General features: G+C 46.6%; 4 protein-coding genes across 4 annotated transcripts; 3 read left to right on the top strand and 1 right to left on the bottom strand.

Moving 5' to 3' along the window:
• Positions 1–5,362: 5,362 nt before the first annotated feature.
• Positions 5,363–7,214, top strand: N7496_004495 (uncharacterized protein; the record flags this gene model as incomplete). Its single annotated transcript, XM_056697426.1, has 2 exons — positions 5,363–5,702; positions 5,788–7,214. The coding sequence occupies 2 exons, from the start codon at positions 5,363–5,365 to the stop codon at positions 7,212–7,214; spliced, it is 1,767 nt and encodes a 588-aa protein (XP_056559638.1).
• A 4,486-nt stretch (positions 7,215–11,700) lies between these two features.
• N7496_004494 (MARVEL domain-containing protein) lies at positions 11,701–12,509 on the bottom strand (the record flags this gene model as incomplete). Its single annotated transcript, XM_056697425.1, has 4 exons — positions 11,701–11,961; positions 12,023–12,101; positions 12,195–12,295; positions 12,366–12,509. 4 exons carry the CDS (start codon positions 12,507–12,509, stop codon positions 11,701–11,703), a joined length of 585 nt encoding a protein of 194 aa, XP_056559637.1.
• Positions 12,510–13,856: 1,347 nt separating this feature from the next.
• On the top strand, positions 13,857–14,306 carry N7496_004493 (lysophospholipase catalytic domain-containing protein; the record flags this gene model as incomplete). The annotated part of the gene is made up of 1 exon (XM_056697424.1): positions 13,857–14,306. One exon carries the CDS (start codon positions 13,857–13,859, stop codon positions 14,304–14,306), a length of 450 nt encoding a protein of 149 aa, XP_056559636.1.
• A 1,290-nt stretch (positions 14,307–15,596) lies between these two features.
• N7496_004492 (lysophospholipase catalytic domain-containing protein) lies at positions 15,597–15,861 on the top strand (the record flags this gene model as incomplete). The annotated part of the gene is made up of 2 exons (XM_056697423.1): positions 15,597–15,729; positions 15,767–15,861. 2 exons carry the CDS (start codon positions 15,597–15,599, stop codon positions 15,859–15,861), a joined length of 228 nt encoding a protein of 75 aa, XP_056559635.1.
• Between the last annotated feature and the right edge of the window lie 232 nt (positions 15,862–16,093).

Here is a 16,093-nt window from a genome sequence, read left to right as displayed (position 1 = left end):
GAGGACGAGGCACGGCGTGACAGTTAGGGTCGGCATCTAAGTATCAGACAGGGACGGGGACGAGTGGTTATTTATATTAGATCTGGTTACTGATACATTTGGAAGTCTCCCCGGGTGTCAAATTTTACCTCCTTGATATGCATAAGAAGTGGAATAAATCAAATAAGTCATCTTTGGGCATATTCTAAGTTTACCATTGACCAAGCCCCTAGATATCAATATCCAGAAATGCGTTAAGGATCGGCGATGAAGGCTAGCTTGGCAAATATAATTTCATTATGATATTTTACGAAGTTTTGTATGTTTTAACGTCTCCTAGGGGCAATCACGCCACAAGCTACCTTTTGGCGTCAAAGTACCTCAGCTATTACGTACATATATCTAGTTATAATTTTCTGTTAACAAGTTACCCTCGCATATGAAGAAACAATACTGCTAAAATCACAGCCTGATTCAAACCCAAATACAGTATATCCCTAGCGATCTGTGCTCCAGCTATCAACAGCTAGTGCTTTCTGACACTCACAATGTAATGTAGTCGTTAGCCTTGGCTTACTTAGACCGAAGTTTAGTGGTGCATGATTTAAGACTCTGGATTGCCCTGTACTATACAGTGGAGGTATTCTGGTATTAAGAAATGGGTTTAGAATTATCTACCCCAGAGGGTCTACACGGCTTTAGATAAGGTGATCGGGACGGGCAGGAATTACGTTACTTATTCTTTTCCTATCGTTCTTAAAGAGCAGAAAGCAATCTCACATCTCGACCGCAATTTCAAATAAATTTGATTTCCTCCATTATACATCCGAAAATCTGGAGTAACCCCACTCAGTACCATTCTTCCTTTCTTAAGTCACTAACAGCGTCAATATCATCAAGCGTGCCCACTGGCACAAACATCAGACCGCGGAATCCCTGCATTTCAGATTCGCGATAGAGAACCGACCCACAGTGGCTGCAAAAACAGATATGTCCATGTTTATCCTCTGACAGGACGGCGTTAAAGATGGTGGTGCTTTTTGATAGGCCCGGGACGAGAGAGCGCCATTTCGAGACGCTCGTCAATCTGAAGCTCGTCTTCGGCACGATGAGGTTAGTGGTAGTGTATTCACCGCTGATCATGCGGCAGCGAGCACAGTGGCATATTATCTAGAGGTAAGCCAAATAAGTAGATGAAGAAGGGGCTTTACTCGCTGTGGTTCAGAAGTAGGGATTCTTCACCTTCCTGAGTACAGCAGCATCATCATTGACGATTGTGTATTTGTTCGCTGTGCAGAGACACGAACCGGTCAACATAATGAATCGTTTTGAGGATATGGTCTTTAGAGAGACGATTATCTGGAAGTCTCCGTTGACAGAAAATATAGGTAGAAATTTGAGGTCACTGATGACGTCTTCGACTCCACCACCAAACTTTAAGTGCTGAGGTCTAATCAGGTCTTCTTCGATTGAATTGGGAACTCTACCACTCTAGGCCCCGTGTTTTAGTCTAGTCCCTTGGGCCTTGAGAGGTACCTAAGTACTCAATTAGAGTTGTGGGGCTGTCCGCTACCACCCCCAACGAGCCTCTAGCTCGATCCCATGTGATCGACTGGTCACGAAATCCACTTTGTAACAGCGACATATATAAATAGAGGCACAGATTCTGGATTATTGTTGCATAAATATGCTGACAGTTAACAGTGACGCTCTGGATACATACGTCTGGTGAATGAGTAACCAGCAAGACGTAACAACATTTTTATTCGGCCGAAGCGCGCAGGAAAATGTGGCTCAATATGGCTCATCACTCCAGAGCGTGTGATGAAGCGCTTGGCTGTGGCCTTTGATAATCGAATTTAATATAGCCTCCACTGGGCTAGAAAGGCTAATTGACCGCCGGTTTAATAGATTCTTGAGCATCGCAGATTGCTTATGTAGTTGAACGATAGTCCTAGGCGTTTTTGGTGTGAATTGGCTAGAACTGGTGCTTGGCCGGCTACCTGGTGGTGTTGGCGTTCGCAGAGAGATATTCAGCTTTGAAAGGACCCTTTCTGCATCGATTGGCACTAAGCCACAAGCTGCGAAGCTATTTTGAATAGTTGATGGCTTTTGGAAGGCCTCTAGCCGCGCGTGTTGGTAGTCCATTAAGAAATCGATTTTATCGATATGGTTATATCCTTGACGGACAAGATCGCTTACGAAGCGACCGTATGCCCTTTTAACCACTGCAAAACAGCCAACATCTAGTGGCTGTAATAGATGCGACGCATGCGGAGGCATACAAAGAGGTATAATGTCGCTTTCTGCGCAGATTCGGTCGAATTGAGGTGTAAGATGGCTACCATGACCATCAAGGATCAATAGCCTAGATCGGCCGCGTACACGCGAATTCGTTGATGGGATAAAGAGCTTTTGTAGCCAACGTAGGCCACTCTCATCGGTAGTCCAGCCATTCGCAGAGACCTCGATTCGCCAATCTTTTGGTAGGTTATTAAACCAACCAGCGATGGCAACCTTAGCTTTGAAAATCACGCATGGCGGAAGCGAATAGCCATCAGCGCTAATTGCCTCAATCGTAGTAACCCATTCGCGATTTCCTGATTGTAAAAGACGTGGCCGACCGCAGATTTCTGCCCGCGTAACAACATTCTGCGTAGAAATAAGGCCCATTGCAAATTCTGTCTCATCAAAGCTATAGATATCCTCCGGTTGGATCCTGTTCTCATCAATTATACGTTGTACGGTCGCGAACCAGGCTCGTAGGGCTGTCTGGTCTTCCTTTAATGGGCGCTGATAGTCGTATTTCCTCGAGTATCGCGAGCGAAGCTCTTCACGCAGTTCAATAAAGGCTGCTGACCAGTTCTTGCTAACAGTAGGCAGAGGGTGGCTACCGCGTGCAGCCAGTAGGATATTGGCCATCTCTCGTACAGTAGCCTGGCTGGGGGCTGCTCCACGCAAAACCATAGAGATAACCCATTGGCAAAGCGAATCCTCTTCCAATTGGGTCAAACTATGACCAGATGGGCGCCTATCAACGCGTGAGGCCTGGCCGCTGCCGCGTCCTCGGGGTTTAAGGTGTAACAGTCAAAGGGTAGCCGCCCAGACGGTCAGGTCAAAATTGGCAGATAGTATTCATGACACATATGAGTACAGTAATAAGGGCGTGTTAGTCATTTCAAATATTCAAGGAGTGCATCATCAGCTGCATAAGAGCCACACGGGATACTAATAATGGTTAAGTCATGCCAGTGCGAATTTCCATTGGATTTTGCGGATATCCGTGCCTTGGAGTGTCCAACAGTTGGATGCGGATACAGCTTTGGCAAAGGAGCGAATTTGCCGCAGCCAGCAAGAAAGTAGTGAAGATTTCTGCAAGTAGCGTATACCAAGCAATTTTGCTCGCAATATATTCATTTTCGTAGTAGGAAACTGACTTGAAATTTTCAAGATTAAGCCTTACATCTTAACGCAAGACCTCCACCAACGCCCGTTGACCCTTTCGCATAGCTATATAGTGAGGGTTTTTTTCCAAAATCAGTACACAATTTCACATTAGCTACGTGGCTGAGGAGTTCAGCTATGCTCAGCGTCTGTGCGAAATGCAAAAATCTCCAGGGTTCTCATCGAATTCCAACCTGATGAGAAGGATGAGTTCAGGGCGCTGAATGGTTGCGCCATGCGAAAGTAATAAGCTTACCCCTTCTTCGTTTGCACCGTGAACACACCACGGAAGAGCTGAAATCGATGAACAAATTACATTGTGTTTGTAAAGTCTCGGAACGCAAAAGCCGAGAGAATCTTTTGTTCGTCCTCAATAGAAAAAAAATAACCCTATCTTTTCCATTTTCTTGGTAATTCTCATGATAACTCCGTTTTGGTAGGCTCGATAAAGACATGTCGATAGGCTCACATGTCGCGACGACGGAGTAAAATCAAGTGTGAGGGAGCTAATAGAAAAGTTTGCCGCTACAATACATTACTGTACCATGCTATGTCACAGTTCTACAGTTCATCCTCAAGAAGTCGTCTTCGGCCGAAGAAAGTGACTTTTTCGGCGCCTAGCGTTGCTTGTGGTCTACACCAATGACGACTTGGACTTATATATGGAGCAGCTGATTGGCGGCCGCAGATGCTTGCAGAACACCGTCCACGAGATCTGGCCCACGCTAGCTCGGTCGCGTGGCGCTAGTTTTGCCCGGTCGTCAACCACGCTCTGGACCAATAACCCTTTCGTCCTTACTTTCAAATATCCCAACGACCATCTGTTGTCGTTAACGAGGCTAACATAGCGCGCTATTATGTAGAAAACCCGGTTACTCCAGTCTTAGCCACTTTTTCAGAAAAGCGCATGGAAATCAAGTATCTGACTACCACGTTGCTTTCCTTCTGTTTCTAGCAATCGGATGTCCGCAACCAGCTCTACCGTGGGTCTAGTTGTCTGTTAGGCGTAGCTCGTGAACGGATAAACAAAACTACGGGACTTCTTACTACTTCGCTCGTACACCTCTCCACAAAACCCGCAATGAATTATATCTTGCTGATGCCCAATACTCCGTACATCGCAACACGTTAGCCCTCGCGGCTGGCACTGGAAAGGTCGGAGACTGACATTTTTGTTTCCATATTCCTACTGCTGAACCCGGCGCAAGGCAGGACCTCCTGTCAAGTGGAATCGATAGCTCTAGGCCCCTCTCCTCGAATGATCCTATGTCTTCTAGTTTCTATCTCTGGATGGAATTCCTCTGCTTTTCATAAACCAAAACTTGACCGTGAGTTAGCTTCGGTCGATTGACCCATGGCTTACCGTCCAATATTCTGGATACCAATGCCTGAATAGCGGGGAATATCTGGTAGATGACGACTCTCCACCCATGGTACTGTGTCGTCAAGCTAGCTATGGGAATCTCTCCATCTACCCTTCTTTGAACGGTTCGGCCAGGAGATAAATGTCAGCAAGCGGTACGAACCACATAATACCTAAACATGGAGCGTCCAGACCCCGGTTGTATGGTTGCTCGGTCATGAGATAATTCTGGCCGCGGCCTTTCAAACCCCTAGCAGATACGCACGGAAAACAGTTTGCTCGGAGCTCGAATATTGCCACCTAGAGATTGTCCAATGAGGCTCATCGATACATGAGATCAAAGTGAGCATTCTTCTATCCCGCACCGACGGCCGAAAAGACAAAGCTTTGAAAGTAAATATCACCAACGTCGAGCACACAATTCTCAAACCTTATAAAAATGTAAATTGGAGGGTAATTAGCCATTGTGATAGTTCGCCTACTCACTGCAACATTTGATTTAAATCTTCCTTCAAGCACGATACATTTACGGTTCAAAACCTATCAGTCGCGTGTTTTTTAGAACCAACTTCAGTGATGACTGTACACCAAACCGAAGTACGTGCCCAAAAAAACGTATCCGATTCGGTCGCAGACTTGGCCACTTGCAAGAAGTACAGTATGGAATCATTAGGCGATCCAGTCAGTAACTGCCGTTACTCCAGCCATGCTGTGGGTATGCGAGGAGAACTGCAGCTCAGCTTTATACTACTGGAGCCCGTGGTATATTTGCAAGGCGACGGCAAATCGGATCGCCACGCCAAGAACCACCCTGCAATCTCTCGGGGTTACCTCCATCTTAAACTCACCAAACCGACCAAAATCAAGAGCATATGCGTCTCCTTTCATGGTGTTGCGAGACTTCAGCCGTTAGGGGGTACGTCTTCCATCTATTTTAAGCGCTAGGGCGGCACCGCCCACTTTTTCATCGCGGCTAACTCATGATTGTATGTTTCCAATAGAGAGCTCAAAAAAACAGGATCTGATCACGTCTGGTATTACCTACCTCGAGGACGGGCATGCGACATTCTCGGGCGGCTATCACAACTTGTGCGACGAGTCTATAGCGCCTACAGAGACCAGGCAAATTGGCAAAGGCAGCGCTCCAGCGTTGTGCTTGCAGCGACTTTCTCCTCCGGAGTATGATCCAGGCGGCTTAGATCGGTCTGGATATCCGGGCACCGGTAGCGGAAGTCCCCGGCATACCAACTATAGTCGTTCGAAAGGCAATTATACGGTATTTCCTGTCGGCGATTATACCTACAGCTTTGAGTTTCTCTTGCATGACTCTCTTCCCGAAACTATCAGCACTGAGCTTATATCTGTTCATTACTACCTGGAAGCGAAAATCGAGCTCCCTGGTATATTTCATTCGCAAATGCGGTCACAACTGGATGTCCCGGTCCTTCGTTTGCCTTTGCAGAACTCGCTGGAACTAACTGAGCCAATACTTGTCTCTAAGGACTGGCGTGAGCAGTTGCATTATGATGCTTGTATCCTCGGCAAAAGCTTCCGGTTAGGCTCCCGGATACCAATAAGATTGACGCTCACTCCTTCTGTCGACCTTAAATGTTGCTGGCTCAAGGTCTACGTGTCTCAGCATATGCAGTACTGGAAAACTGGACGGGAAACTCGCTTATTACATTTGGGTCAAAGAAAAGTGCTTCTATTCGAAAAGCAGGCTGGAAATGAATATAAAAGCACTTTTTCTGGCAGCAAATTTCGGATCGCTTCAGAACGGGACATGAAACGACCGACAGATACGCAAACTCGGAGTCTGCTTGGGGCAGTACAGGAAACACGGGCATTTGAATTGGAGGTGCAATTGCCCAGATGCCCTGAATTGAAAGAAAGACCGCGGTGGCAACAACTTCACCCAAGCACCAGAGCAGGTAAACCGGATGTGAACCACTGGATCCAGGTAAGGAGCCGCGAAACCTGCTCAGTGTCCTCTCGCCTGGGAGACCGAGCAATCTATATAACATCGCTAACCCTCCTCGTACAGATCGTGTTGTGTCTTTCAAAGGAAGATAGGGATGAGACAGCAGGAAAAAAGCAGAATTCACTCCAATTCCTAACCATGGAAGCACCCATCACTGTACTATCCTGCAAGGCGACCTCGTCCAACATCTACGTTCCGCCATATTCAGTTGAATACAATACAGAAGCAATGCCATTGCGATATTCGGAATGCGATTGCGTTGGCAGTGACTTTACTGCAACTCTTGCACCATTGCATAAAGTCGAAGTTCAGGAAACCTTGTCTGTTGAGCCAATTTTGCCAGACGATTTAACAGGGTCGCTCGGCTTTGAGAGCAGCTGCAATGACATTAAGCCGCCACCTCGAGCCCATATGACTAGATTTAGCGTTCCAGAAGTCTTCCAATGAGTGGCCCCCATGGGGAACGAGACTTCTCGTCTTGTCGACTTCTTTCCCGCTCGAAGGTTGCTCTATTACAGGCTTTTGTACTTTTACGCGCTTTTTACAAATGAGAGATTCTTTCAATGAGGGGTTCAAGACATATTTCTACCCAAGCTTTATGGCTTCGCAGTCTGTATCCACAGATTTAGAGTTATCTTTCATTTCGTCTTATAGCGCCACTGTAGTGAGGCTAGATATTAGCTGACCGTCGGCCAATATCTGCAACGCGACAGTCTGGTTGTTCTCATAACAGGTTATAAAGAAAGCTATATCTCTCGAGTCAATAATGATATTGACGTGTAATGGTATGCGTCAACTTGAGCTTTTTTTCCACTGGATCTATCGTACCCGCTGGAGCCGTATAACTGTCCACAAAATAGCTAATGCCCCTAGGTTTGAGCGAAACACCTAACGGATCCATTTTGAACACGCGGATTGATGTGGCTTGTGGCACGTAGAATGGCGCACCGGCCGTGTGGATTGAGGTGGAGCATGGTGGCCAGGTTACCTTCTTTAATCAGAATGGAGATCGATCGATGTGCTTTTTGAAACATGGATATAAGGTCGGAAGCTGGTGTAATAAACACCCCGTCTTACATCAACGGCGTCGTCAAGAGAAGGAACGTACAACACCGCCGCTTTTCTGCAGCCGATGAACAGCATAAAGCTATCCCCGCAATAGCTGCCCTCCATCTTCCATTCTGCTCGGTCATATTCAGCGTTGTTCTTTGAAATCTCACTTTGAATTAGCCTGGCAAGGCTTGCTGACTGGGCTCCTTCACACCACCCCCATATCAACGTCAGAGCGTCCCCTCACCCATGCCAACACAACTCGCTGTTCCCGGATAGTGTGCGCGGCTTCTCACCAAGCCGACGGTTTCGAACCGACGGCGGTTCCACTCTTATTCTCCATCTCCTTACACTTCCACACAGCCTAAACTTGCTTGATCACATACCATGGGCGCGTCAAAAGATTACTTTCACGGAGAAAAAGGCGGGGCCATCGCTTATTACGAAGAATTTATAGCTACTGTACGCGTGATTCGCAACTTCCCAAGGTACATCGACGAGATAATGGATGTTATACTGCCAAGGCTTGTTGGCTCGTGAGGTACTGGTACTTCATTTAAAACACTTTCATATAATACCATATCGGCGGTACAGCGTACCTACACATCTGCAGTTCCTGCCGACACGGCTCATTGGCATTTGACTGGGTGCTTGAAAGAGCGACCGGTCTGTCGCTTCGTCCGGCGCCGCTACAAGGAAAAGAAAGGAGTTGTTTATTCTTGCTCACAAGTTGTCGGTGGAACCTCAGCCAAACGGATGCGTGTTTCTGGTCAGAAGTAATCTCTGCGCTATCTCCACTGTCTTGTTCATGTTAAACAAATTGACAAAAGGATCATGGACAGCGTGGAACTTGTGATCGTTATCCTTGCATGGCCTCTAGCAGGTCACATATTTCGGACACAAGGATTAATCAGACCGCCATGAGTAAGCTATCTGTGTATCTGTGTGTCCTTCGTAGACCACTGACAGGGCTGCCAGTGAGACTAAGCGGGATATATAATGTTAGTAAACTTTAATATGTTGTTATACGTCGTTATTTCCAGGGAATGACATACCCCGCCCTTCTTCCCGGTTAAGTACCCAGCTAGATCAGCGTTTTGAGATCAGAGTTTTGATATCAGCGTTTCCCTCTCCAAAAGTGTCACTCATCTGATGATGCTGATACATGATAATGCTTGATTCAGGTACCCAATGATTTCATCGCTGGTACCACTACTCCTACAACTACTCGGCTGAATTTCTATTATGCCAGCAATATTGTATGCAATAGCATGATCCGGGGAGATAATATCACCCAGATCGGGCGAACGTACATGCACAGCGGTATTGTCACCACATTGCTGCCCGTGCGAACAGACACAGCATAACAACATAGAGCATGCGACGACTCGAGCCACGTAGGAAAGTGATGGTAGAACAGAACAGAATGTACCATCGAGGATGCACAACTTCGGTTAAAATTTTAATTGGCAACCTACATAGTGAACCTTCTCCGAAAAAGACAACATATTCTTCTATTAAGTGTACTGTATTGAGATCTGATGTACAACCAGCTGACATGAAGGATTCACCATTTCGCACTGTCTATCTTTTTGAATCCGCTCTCTTTTTGAATCCGCGAGAGAACGACTATCAAGACAAGGCGGCGATGGGTGATTACCGTTGGCAGCCACTTCACCGCTCGGCAGTTGCGCCGCACCACATCAACATAGGGACCCACTGGTCTGGCCTGGTTATCACCAGTATTCACCTTCCTAGATTCCCACTCACCTCTAACCCTCACCACAACATACTGTACCACCGCTTAACATCAAGCCTCACCTTCAATTCTTACCCTCAACACGCGTCATCCATCCTCGATGCCCGCAACACTCGAAACCCACCACAGACGAACAACTCCTGGACAAGCCTTCACACCAATGGGGACTACTTGAATTGCAGGCATCACCCAAATTGGCCCACGCTATCATGCACCGGATAATTATCGCCCTATAATTCAATAAATTTCTACATTGCATCCCATGTAAGAGAATGCCCATCCTCGAAGCTCAGGGCGTGTTTGAAGGTTACAAAATACCCTACGCGAACAAGGAACACGAAAGTACACTCTACAAACAAGCAGAATGATATAACACACAAAGTCCTTTAGCAGATCGTAATTTGGATGGATTCTTTGGAGCAGACCCTGGCTTCTTTGAGTAACTCCCTCGATTATTAGCCTCTGACACCGCGAGAGGTGCCTGCTTGTCGTCAGAGGATCAGGACGAGGACCGCGGCGCCACGGGTCGCCAAACGAGCTCAAATTTGATAACGCAGGGCTCAAGGCTGCACGGAAGCTCATTATTATACAATCACCGGCCTCAAGGCTGTGAGGGAGAATTTGGTGTCGCAGCGGTCTCCTGCGGAGCACAGTTCAACAACACAGGGCTCATTACTGCGAGGGAGAAATTTTTAACGCAGCACTCTCCTGCAGAGTTCACTTCGTGACGCAGCGCCCCCCCTGTGGAGAACAGTTGGTAACGCAGAGCTCATCATGCGGAGCACATTTGATATCGCAGAGCTCATCCTGCGGAGAACAGTTGGAATCGCAGAGCTCATCCTGCAAGAAGCGCGATCCTTATTTCACTGAGCTCATACCAGCAAAAGCAGGCAAAATGCCATCAGCGGGTGGCGTGAGTGGTCCACGAGCTGCGATGGGTGGCGGCCGGCCAGATAATGAGAGGATGGAGGCACCGACCATCGGCGGAAATGCATACAATTGCTGTACTGTAAATAGCGTCCGCTTCACCGTGGTTCCTTTCTCAACTCGTCTCTGTGGATAAGGACTTTGAGGGATTTGAGAACGCTGAGAAGAACTCCCATCTCGTCCATATTACTGTAAACACTTAAAGGGAGTTATTCTATTTCTGAGTAAACTAACATTTGAAACCTCGATTTCTCCTAATTTACCTCCAGTGATAATTTATCCTAAATACAATATAGAGTTAGCCAAAATTAAGTTTTTAATGGCTTTTCATTGAATAAAATCCTATAAAAAATAGAAGTAAATTATGAGTTTTAACTTTTAAGGGAGTGGTTTTATTGGGGTTGCCTCACAATGTAGCCTCACGTGATATCTACACCGACATTATGGAGGGCCTCTTCCTCCCACAACTGCCTCACGAGAGTCAGTTGCTTGCCTCTGCGGGTAGCTCGTCATCTCTCACGCAGTCAAGTCTTGATTTTGTCCCTCCCGCCTTCCATCTGTATATAGAATCCAATACAATACAGACAAATTGCCTCCCTTCAGGGGAGCGCGGACGGGCCCTATCTGACGCTACGATCTACGACCGCAGCGACAGGTGACCCGTTATGGCCAAACTACACTCTTCTTCCTCTTCTTGACTGCGTGAGGTCACCAGTAAAGAAAACCAAAAAGTCAGCCAGGATTTACAAAAAGTCATCCACCATACTGGTCACTAGCTGGCGCGTGGCTATGTGCGGGGGGCTGGTGCCGCCTAGGTGAGTAAAGGGTGAGTAAAGGTAGACTTGTGTAATAGATAGAATCACAATTTAGGTGAGAAGGAGGTGATGGTCGCGCTAATCTTGCAACGAGATTCTCGGTTTTGTAAATTGCCAGGCAGAGTTGATCATTGATCATTTGATATTTGAGGAATCATAGTTGTGTTAAGTTTGAATAATACTCCCATAGACTTAGAGGACAATCTTGTGTAGGGTCGCAAATACAAGGTAATCAGCAACAAAGGATACCACTATTTTCCCCCCATATAACCTCAAATGAGTAAACCCAAAGCCAGAACGACTTCTCCACACGCACATATATCTTACTCTTTGGCCATCCAGCTCGAAGGTCCCGCGTGAAAGGTGACGTGGATAGCTGATATCAAACTTGAGTGTGTTCACCATTCAATGCTGGCGCAGGGTCGGCGCCAGGGGCTGTAGTAGTTCCATTATTAACACCACGGCCCGATGAACTCAATTTCTCGGGATGATTCACAGTGGCGACCGCAGAATGCCGACTGTTGAGAAAAACATTGAGGGTTTCCAAACATAGGCCACAGAACGTCCAGAAGCTTTGGGGATAAATGAGCACGTGTGTTCGCGTATTTGGAAAGGGGAAGGTGAGGAATTTTTGTGGTGCTAACTCACAAAGATAGGAAAGTAAATGCTTCAATGGCATTCCTCCGCCTGCAACTGGTACTTACGTCCCAAAGGAAGTAAGAACACCCAGCACCATCAATAAGGTCATCGGTTTGAGCAACAAAGATGAATGCTGACAGCCATCTATAGTGTTTTGAGAGTCATCAGCTTCATGCCTCAGAGAAGTGACTTATCGTCAACGATCGAGGGGTTATGAGGGAGAAGGGTCTGATATACAGTGCATAGAAGACTATATCTAATGGAATCATATATCCACGGTTGCAGCGCATGCATGCGGTGAAGAGGGAGGGTATATAAAACGCTGTAGTGAGAACCGCCTATGCGAAGAGTGTCAGTGGTATCCAAGTAGAGTAGTAAGAGGGTATCAAGAAAGATTCATGTGCTCACAATGACTAGGGTGAAGATGGCCCGATAGCCCTTCAGGTGATCAACCACCCAGGCAGTAAGGCCCAAAGTGATTACTGCGGAGATCCATAGGAGCAGGCGAACTGAAAAAAGAAATGGCCGAATAACCTTAGCGTGTTGCATCATAATCGAGAATTCTGGACTCTGTAGTCTGTGATGATGAAGTTCTTGCAGGAAGAGGCATTGTTTTAAAAACCAGGGCTGTCAGATGAGAAGCCCAAAGTCAATGACGCTGCTGTGAAGCTCTATACCCGGGAAAATCTTAATAGAAATGCTTTCATGTTTCCAGCTGTCAGATAAGGGGCAGGTGATTGTCAAATTCCTGGTAAACTCTGGTTTAACCAGGCCTAGCGTAAACTAGCCGGTAGATGGATCGTTTCCAGCGATGTAGACATTGGAGGACATGCTTTTGGCTAATTGAATTCCAGAATACATCTATTGGCTTTCAGGCCTTGAGAACGTAAAAAATATATTAATTCGTCTTTTATCTACACTTTAAATCGAACAGACTCACGACGGACGATCTTCCCGGAAAATCAACGTTCATGGCGGATTAGTACAGAGTCATTACACACCTTATATTAGAACACTACCGTAAGTCTTTGGAATAATCGAAGTTACTTGATGAGACTCTTACGTGATCTTGATTTATGGCTGAAAACCATCGACTTACGGGTGCCAACGTGCGATCGATCATGTGGACAATTAAAAACTCCTGGTGGCGGATTCTGCAACCGACGCACCACAGCGACTAAGTCCGGTAGAAAATTGACCAATGAGCTTCATGAGCTCCAATAACCGTGATTCAGTGGCGTTTAGCTCATCAATCAGCTCTGATGGTCAATTCAAGTCTCAATTTCTTCTGTATGCTTTTGGCCCTTTGAACCGGTTGACCTCTCCATTTTGTTCCTCCGATTGCTTCGACACAGGCAAGTCGTGATGACGACTCCCGCTACCCCGTTGGTTTGCTAGAAAGTCGGAATAACGCCATCATTCAATTTCCAGTCGTCCATGTTAGTATACTGGTAGCATCCCTCGAAATCGTCATTAATATTCGCACTGTCGAGATTTCATGCTCAAATTGGGTCTACCAAATTATGCCAACGCCTACAATCAGGTAGATTATTAAGAGAAACATATACAGTGGATTTCGAAAACAGTTTACCCCCCGAACACACGCATTTACTCTCCCAGAGACCCACTTTGGCGCCTAGTCCGCATCGCCTAGGTTCTAGATCCTCCCGCAGCCAACGATACGGCGTCATATCTCGGCGAAAGGGCATCGTCTAGACAGAATTAGCCTAGCGGAATCTTAGTGGGGCGCTGGGAAAGAAAGCGTGTGTGTTTGGGGGGTAAAATGTTTTCGAAATCCTCTGTAGCGGAACTCAATACAGCTGAATTCATGTAGCGAATGCTATCAGCTTCCCGCTTAGTTTTCATTTCCATCTTTCCTTGAGAGAATCAACGTTCATCATGTTGAGCTGGAAAATTCGTACATTTCTCCTGTTCCTTGTCTGCTTGGCTTCTGGCCTGACGCATTTTCGCAAATTACCACTTGACACTGTTACCGGCACTCTTAATTACAGAGCCTTACCAAATGCGCCTAATGGATATACATCGGAGAAAGTACAATGCCCGTCGCACGGTTCAAACGTGCGTATCACGGTGAACATTAGCGAGCACGAAATGCATTGGTTACAGAAGCGTCAGAACAAAGGGTTGAAGGGGATGCAGACCTTTCTCACGCGAATGAAAATCCGGACTTCAATGCTACCCAATATTTTGCAAAGACTCAGGACGCATCTCTGCCCAACATCAGGATCTCATTCTCAGGAGGCGGCTACCGAGCTCTGCTCAACGGAGCTGGAGCATTTGCTGCATTTGATGATCGAGCAAGAGAATCGACTGCACCAGGCCATCTAAGCGCATTGGTGCTATCAACTACGTATATTTCTGGCCTTAACGATGGCTCCTGGCTGGTCGGATCAATTTATACAAACAAATTTACTACGGTGAATGCACTGCTGAATTCCGATGCCAGTGGTGTTTGGGAATTTGATTAATCAGTCCTGAGCGGGCCTACAGGTGATGCGGGCTACTTCCGGCAACTCCAACAAACCGTAGATGGCAAAGAGGAGGCTGGATTTCCTGCTTCAATTACTGATTACCGGTACGAAACTCCTTATTCCCCACTCAAGATCCTTCACGTCTTTGCCAATTTTCCCTCCCGTATGTTTACTGAGCGTCTGTTGATCTGTCCCCTGACCGAGTTTGAGAGATGAATATTAACGACTTATTGGCTAGGGATCGCGGGCTGTCCTACCAAGTGGTGAATGCTAGCGAGGGCGGACCTGCCTATACGTGTTCATCTATCGCTTCAACAAAGCAATTTCTTGATGGAAACGTGCCAATGCCAATTATTAGTGGTCTTGAAAGAGCGCTCTCAGAGAAGAATATAGGTAGGAATGCTCGACCAATTATTTCTGCAGACATACTTCCTGTAGCATTTGCTAATTCAGCTTCTATTGAACATCGAACAGCATTAAACTCATCAGTTTGTGAGTTCAACCCATGGGAGTTGGGTACGTGGGACCCAACCACCTACGGCTTTATGCCTCTCGAATTTCTGGGGTCGAATTTCACGAATGGCAATCTATCAAAGAACAATTGCATATACAGGTTTGATAATGTCGGTTTCATTATGGGCACGTCTTCCTCCTTATTTAACCAAGCCCTGCTTCATATCAACAACACCGACATTCAACGTGCGCTGAAGAGTCTCACTACCTCACTTCTACAAAGTCTTAATGACTCGTCGAATGACGTTTCTTCGGTTTTAATAAATCGACCAATCGGAATGCTCAAGCAAAGGCTCTTATCCTCGTTGACGGGGGAGAGGATCTGCAGAATATCCCCTTTTACCCCCTCCTGCAAGCCAATCGCAAGGTCGACGTTATTTTCGCTATTGAAAGCTCGGCAGAGACGCCGACACGGTGGCCTAATGGGACAAGTATGGTGGCAACTTATCAGCGCAGTAGCAATTTTTCAAAAATTGCGAATGGGACGGCATTCCCCTCCGTTCCAGATCAAAACACCTTTGTCAACCTAGGCTTGGATGAGCAACCCAACTTTTTTGGCTGAGACCCATCTAATAGTACGGGCAAGCCTCCGGCTCCGTTGGTCATCTACATTCCAAATAACCCATATACCTACATGTTGAATATCTCGACGTTGGCACTTGAAATCAACGATACTGAACGGGATAAGCTGGTGCTGAATGGATACAACGTGGCTACCATGGGAAACTCGACGGAATGGGGCATTTGCATCGGTTGCGCGATCATTAGTCGCAGCTTATATCGAACTAATACGTCGATGCCAAGTGCGTGTTTGGATTGTTTCCACCAACATTGTTGGAAATGGCACGGTAGATGCGACAACCCCGAAGACTTATGAACCGCGTCAGAAAATAAAGTAAGCAAATCTGTTAGTCAAGATACGTGAAGTCATATTCAATCGCCAGTTCAGCTCACACTGCATTACTAGCGCAGGAGGTCTCCAATCTGCGCATGGCCAACGAGAGGATCGTTAAGAAACGCCAGCGATCAACTAGGCAGATACCCTGCGAAGAGGGTCTATCTATTGAAGAAGGCCTACGGCTCGTTGAGCAGCTAAACCAGCCGGTGGAAGCTGATAGGGTAGGATCGCAT

Source organism: Penicillium cataractarum (genome assembly GCF_028827025.1).
Source record: "Penicillium cataractarum strain IBT 29864 chromosome Unknown utg000002l, whole genome shotgun sequence".
NCBI lineage: Eukaryota > Fungi > Ascomycota > Eurotiomycetes > Eurotiales > Aspergillaceae > Penicillium > Penicillium cataractarum.
This window is presented reverse-complemented; position numbering and strand designations above follow the sequence as displayed.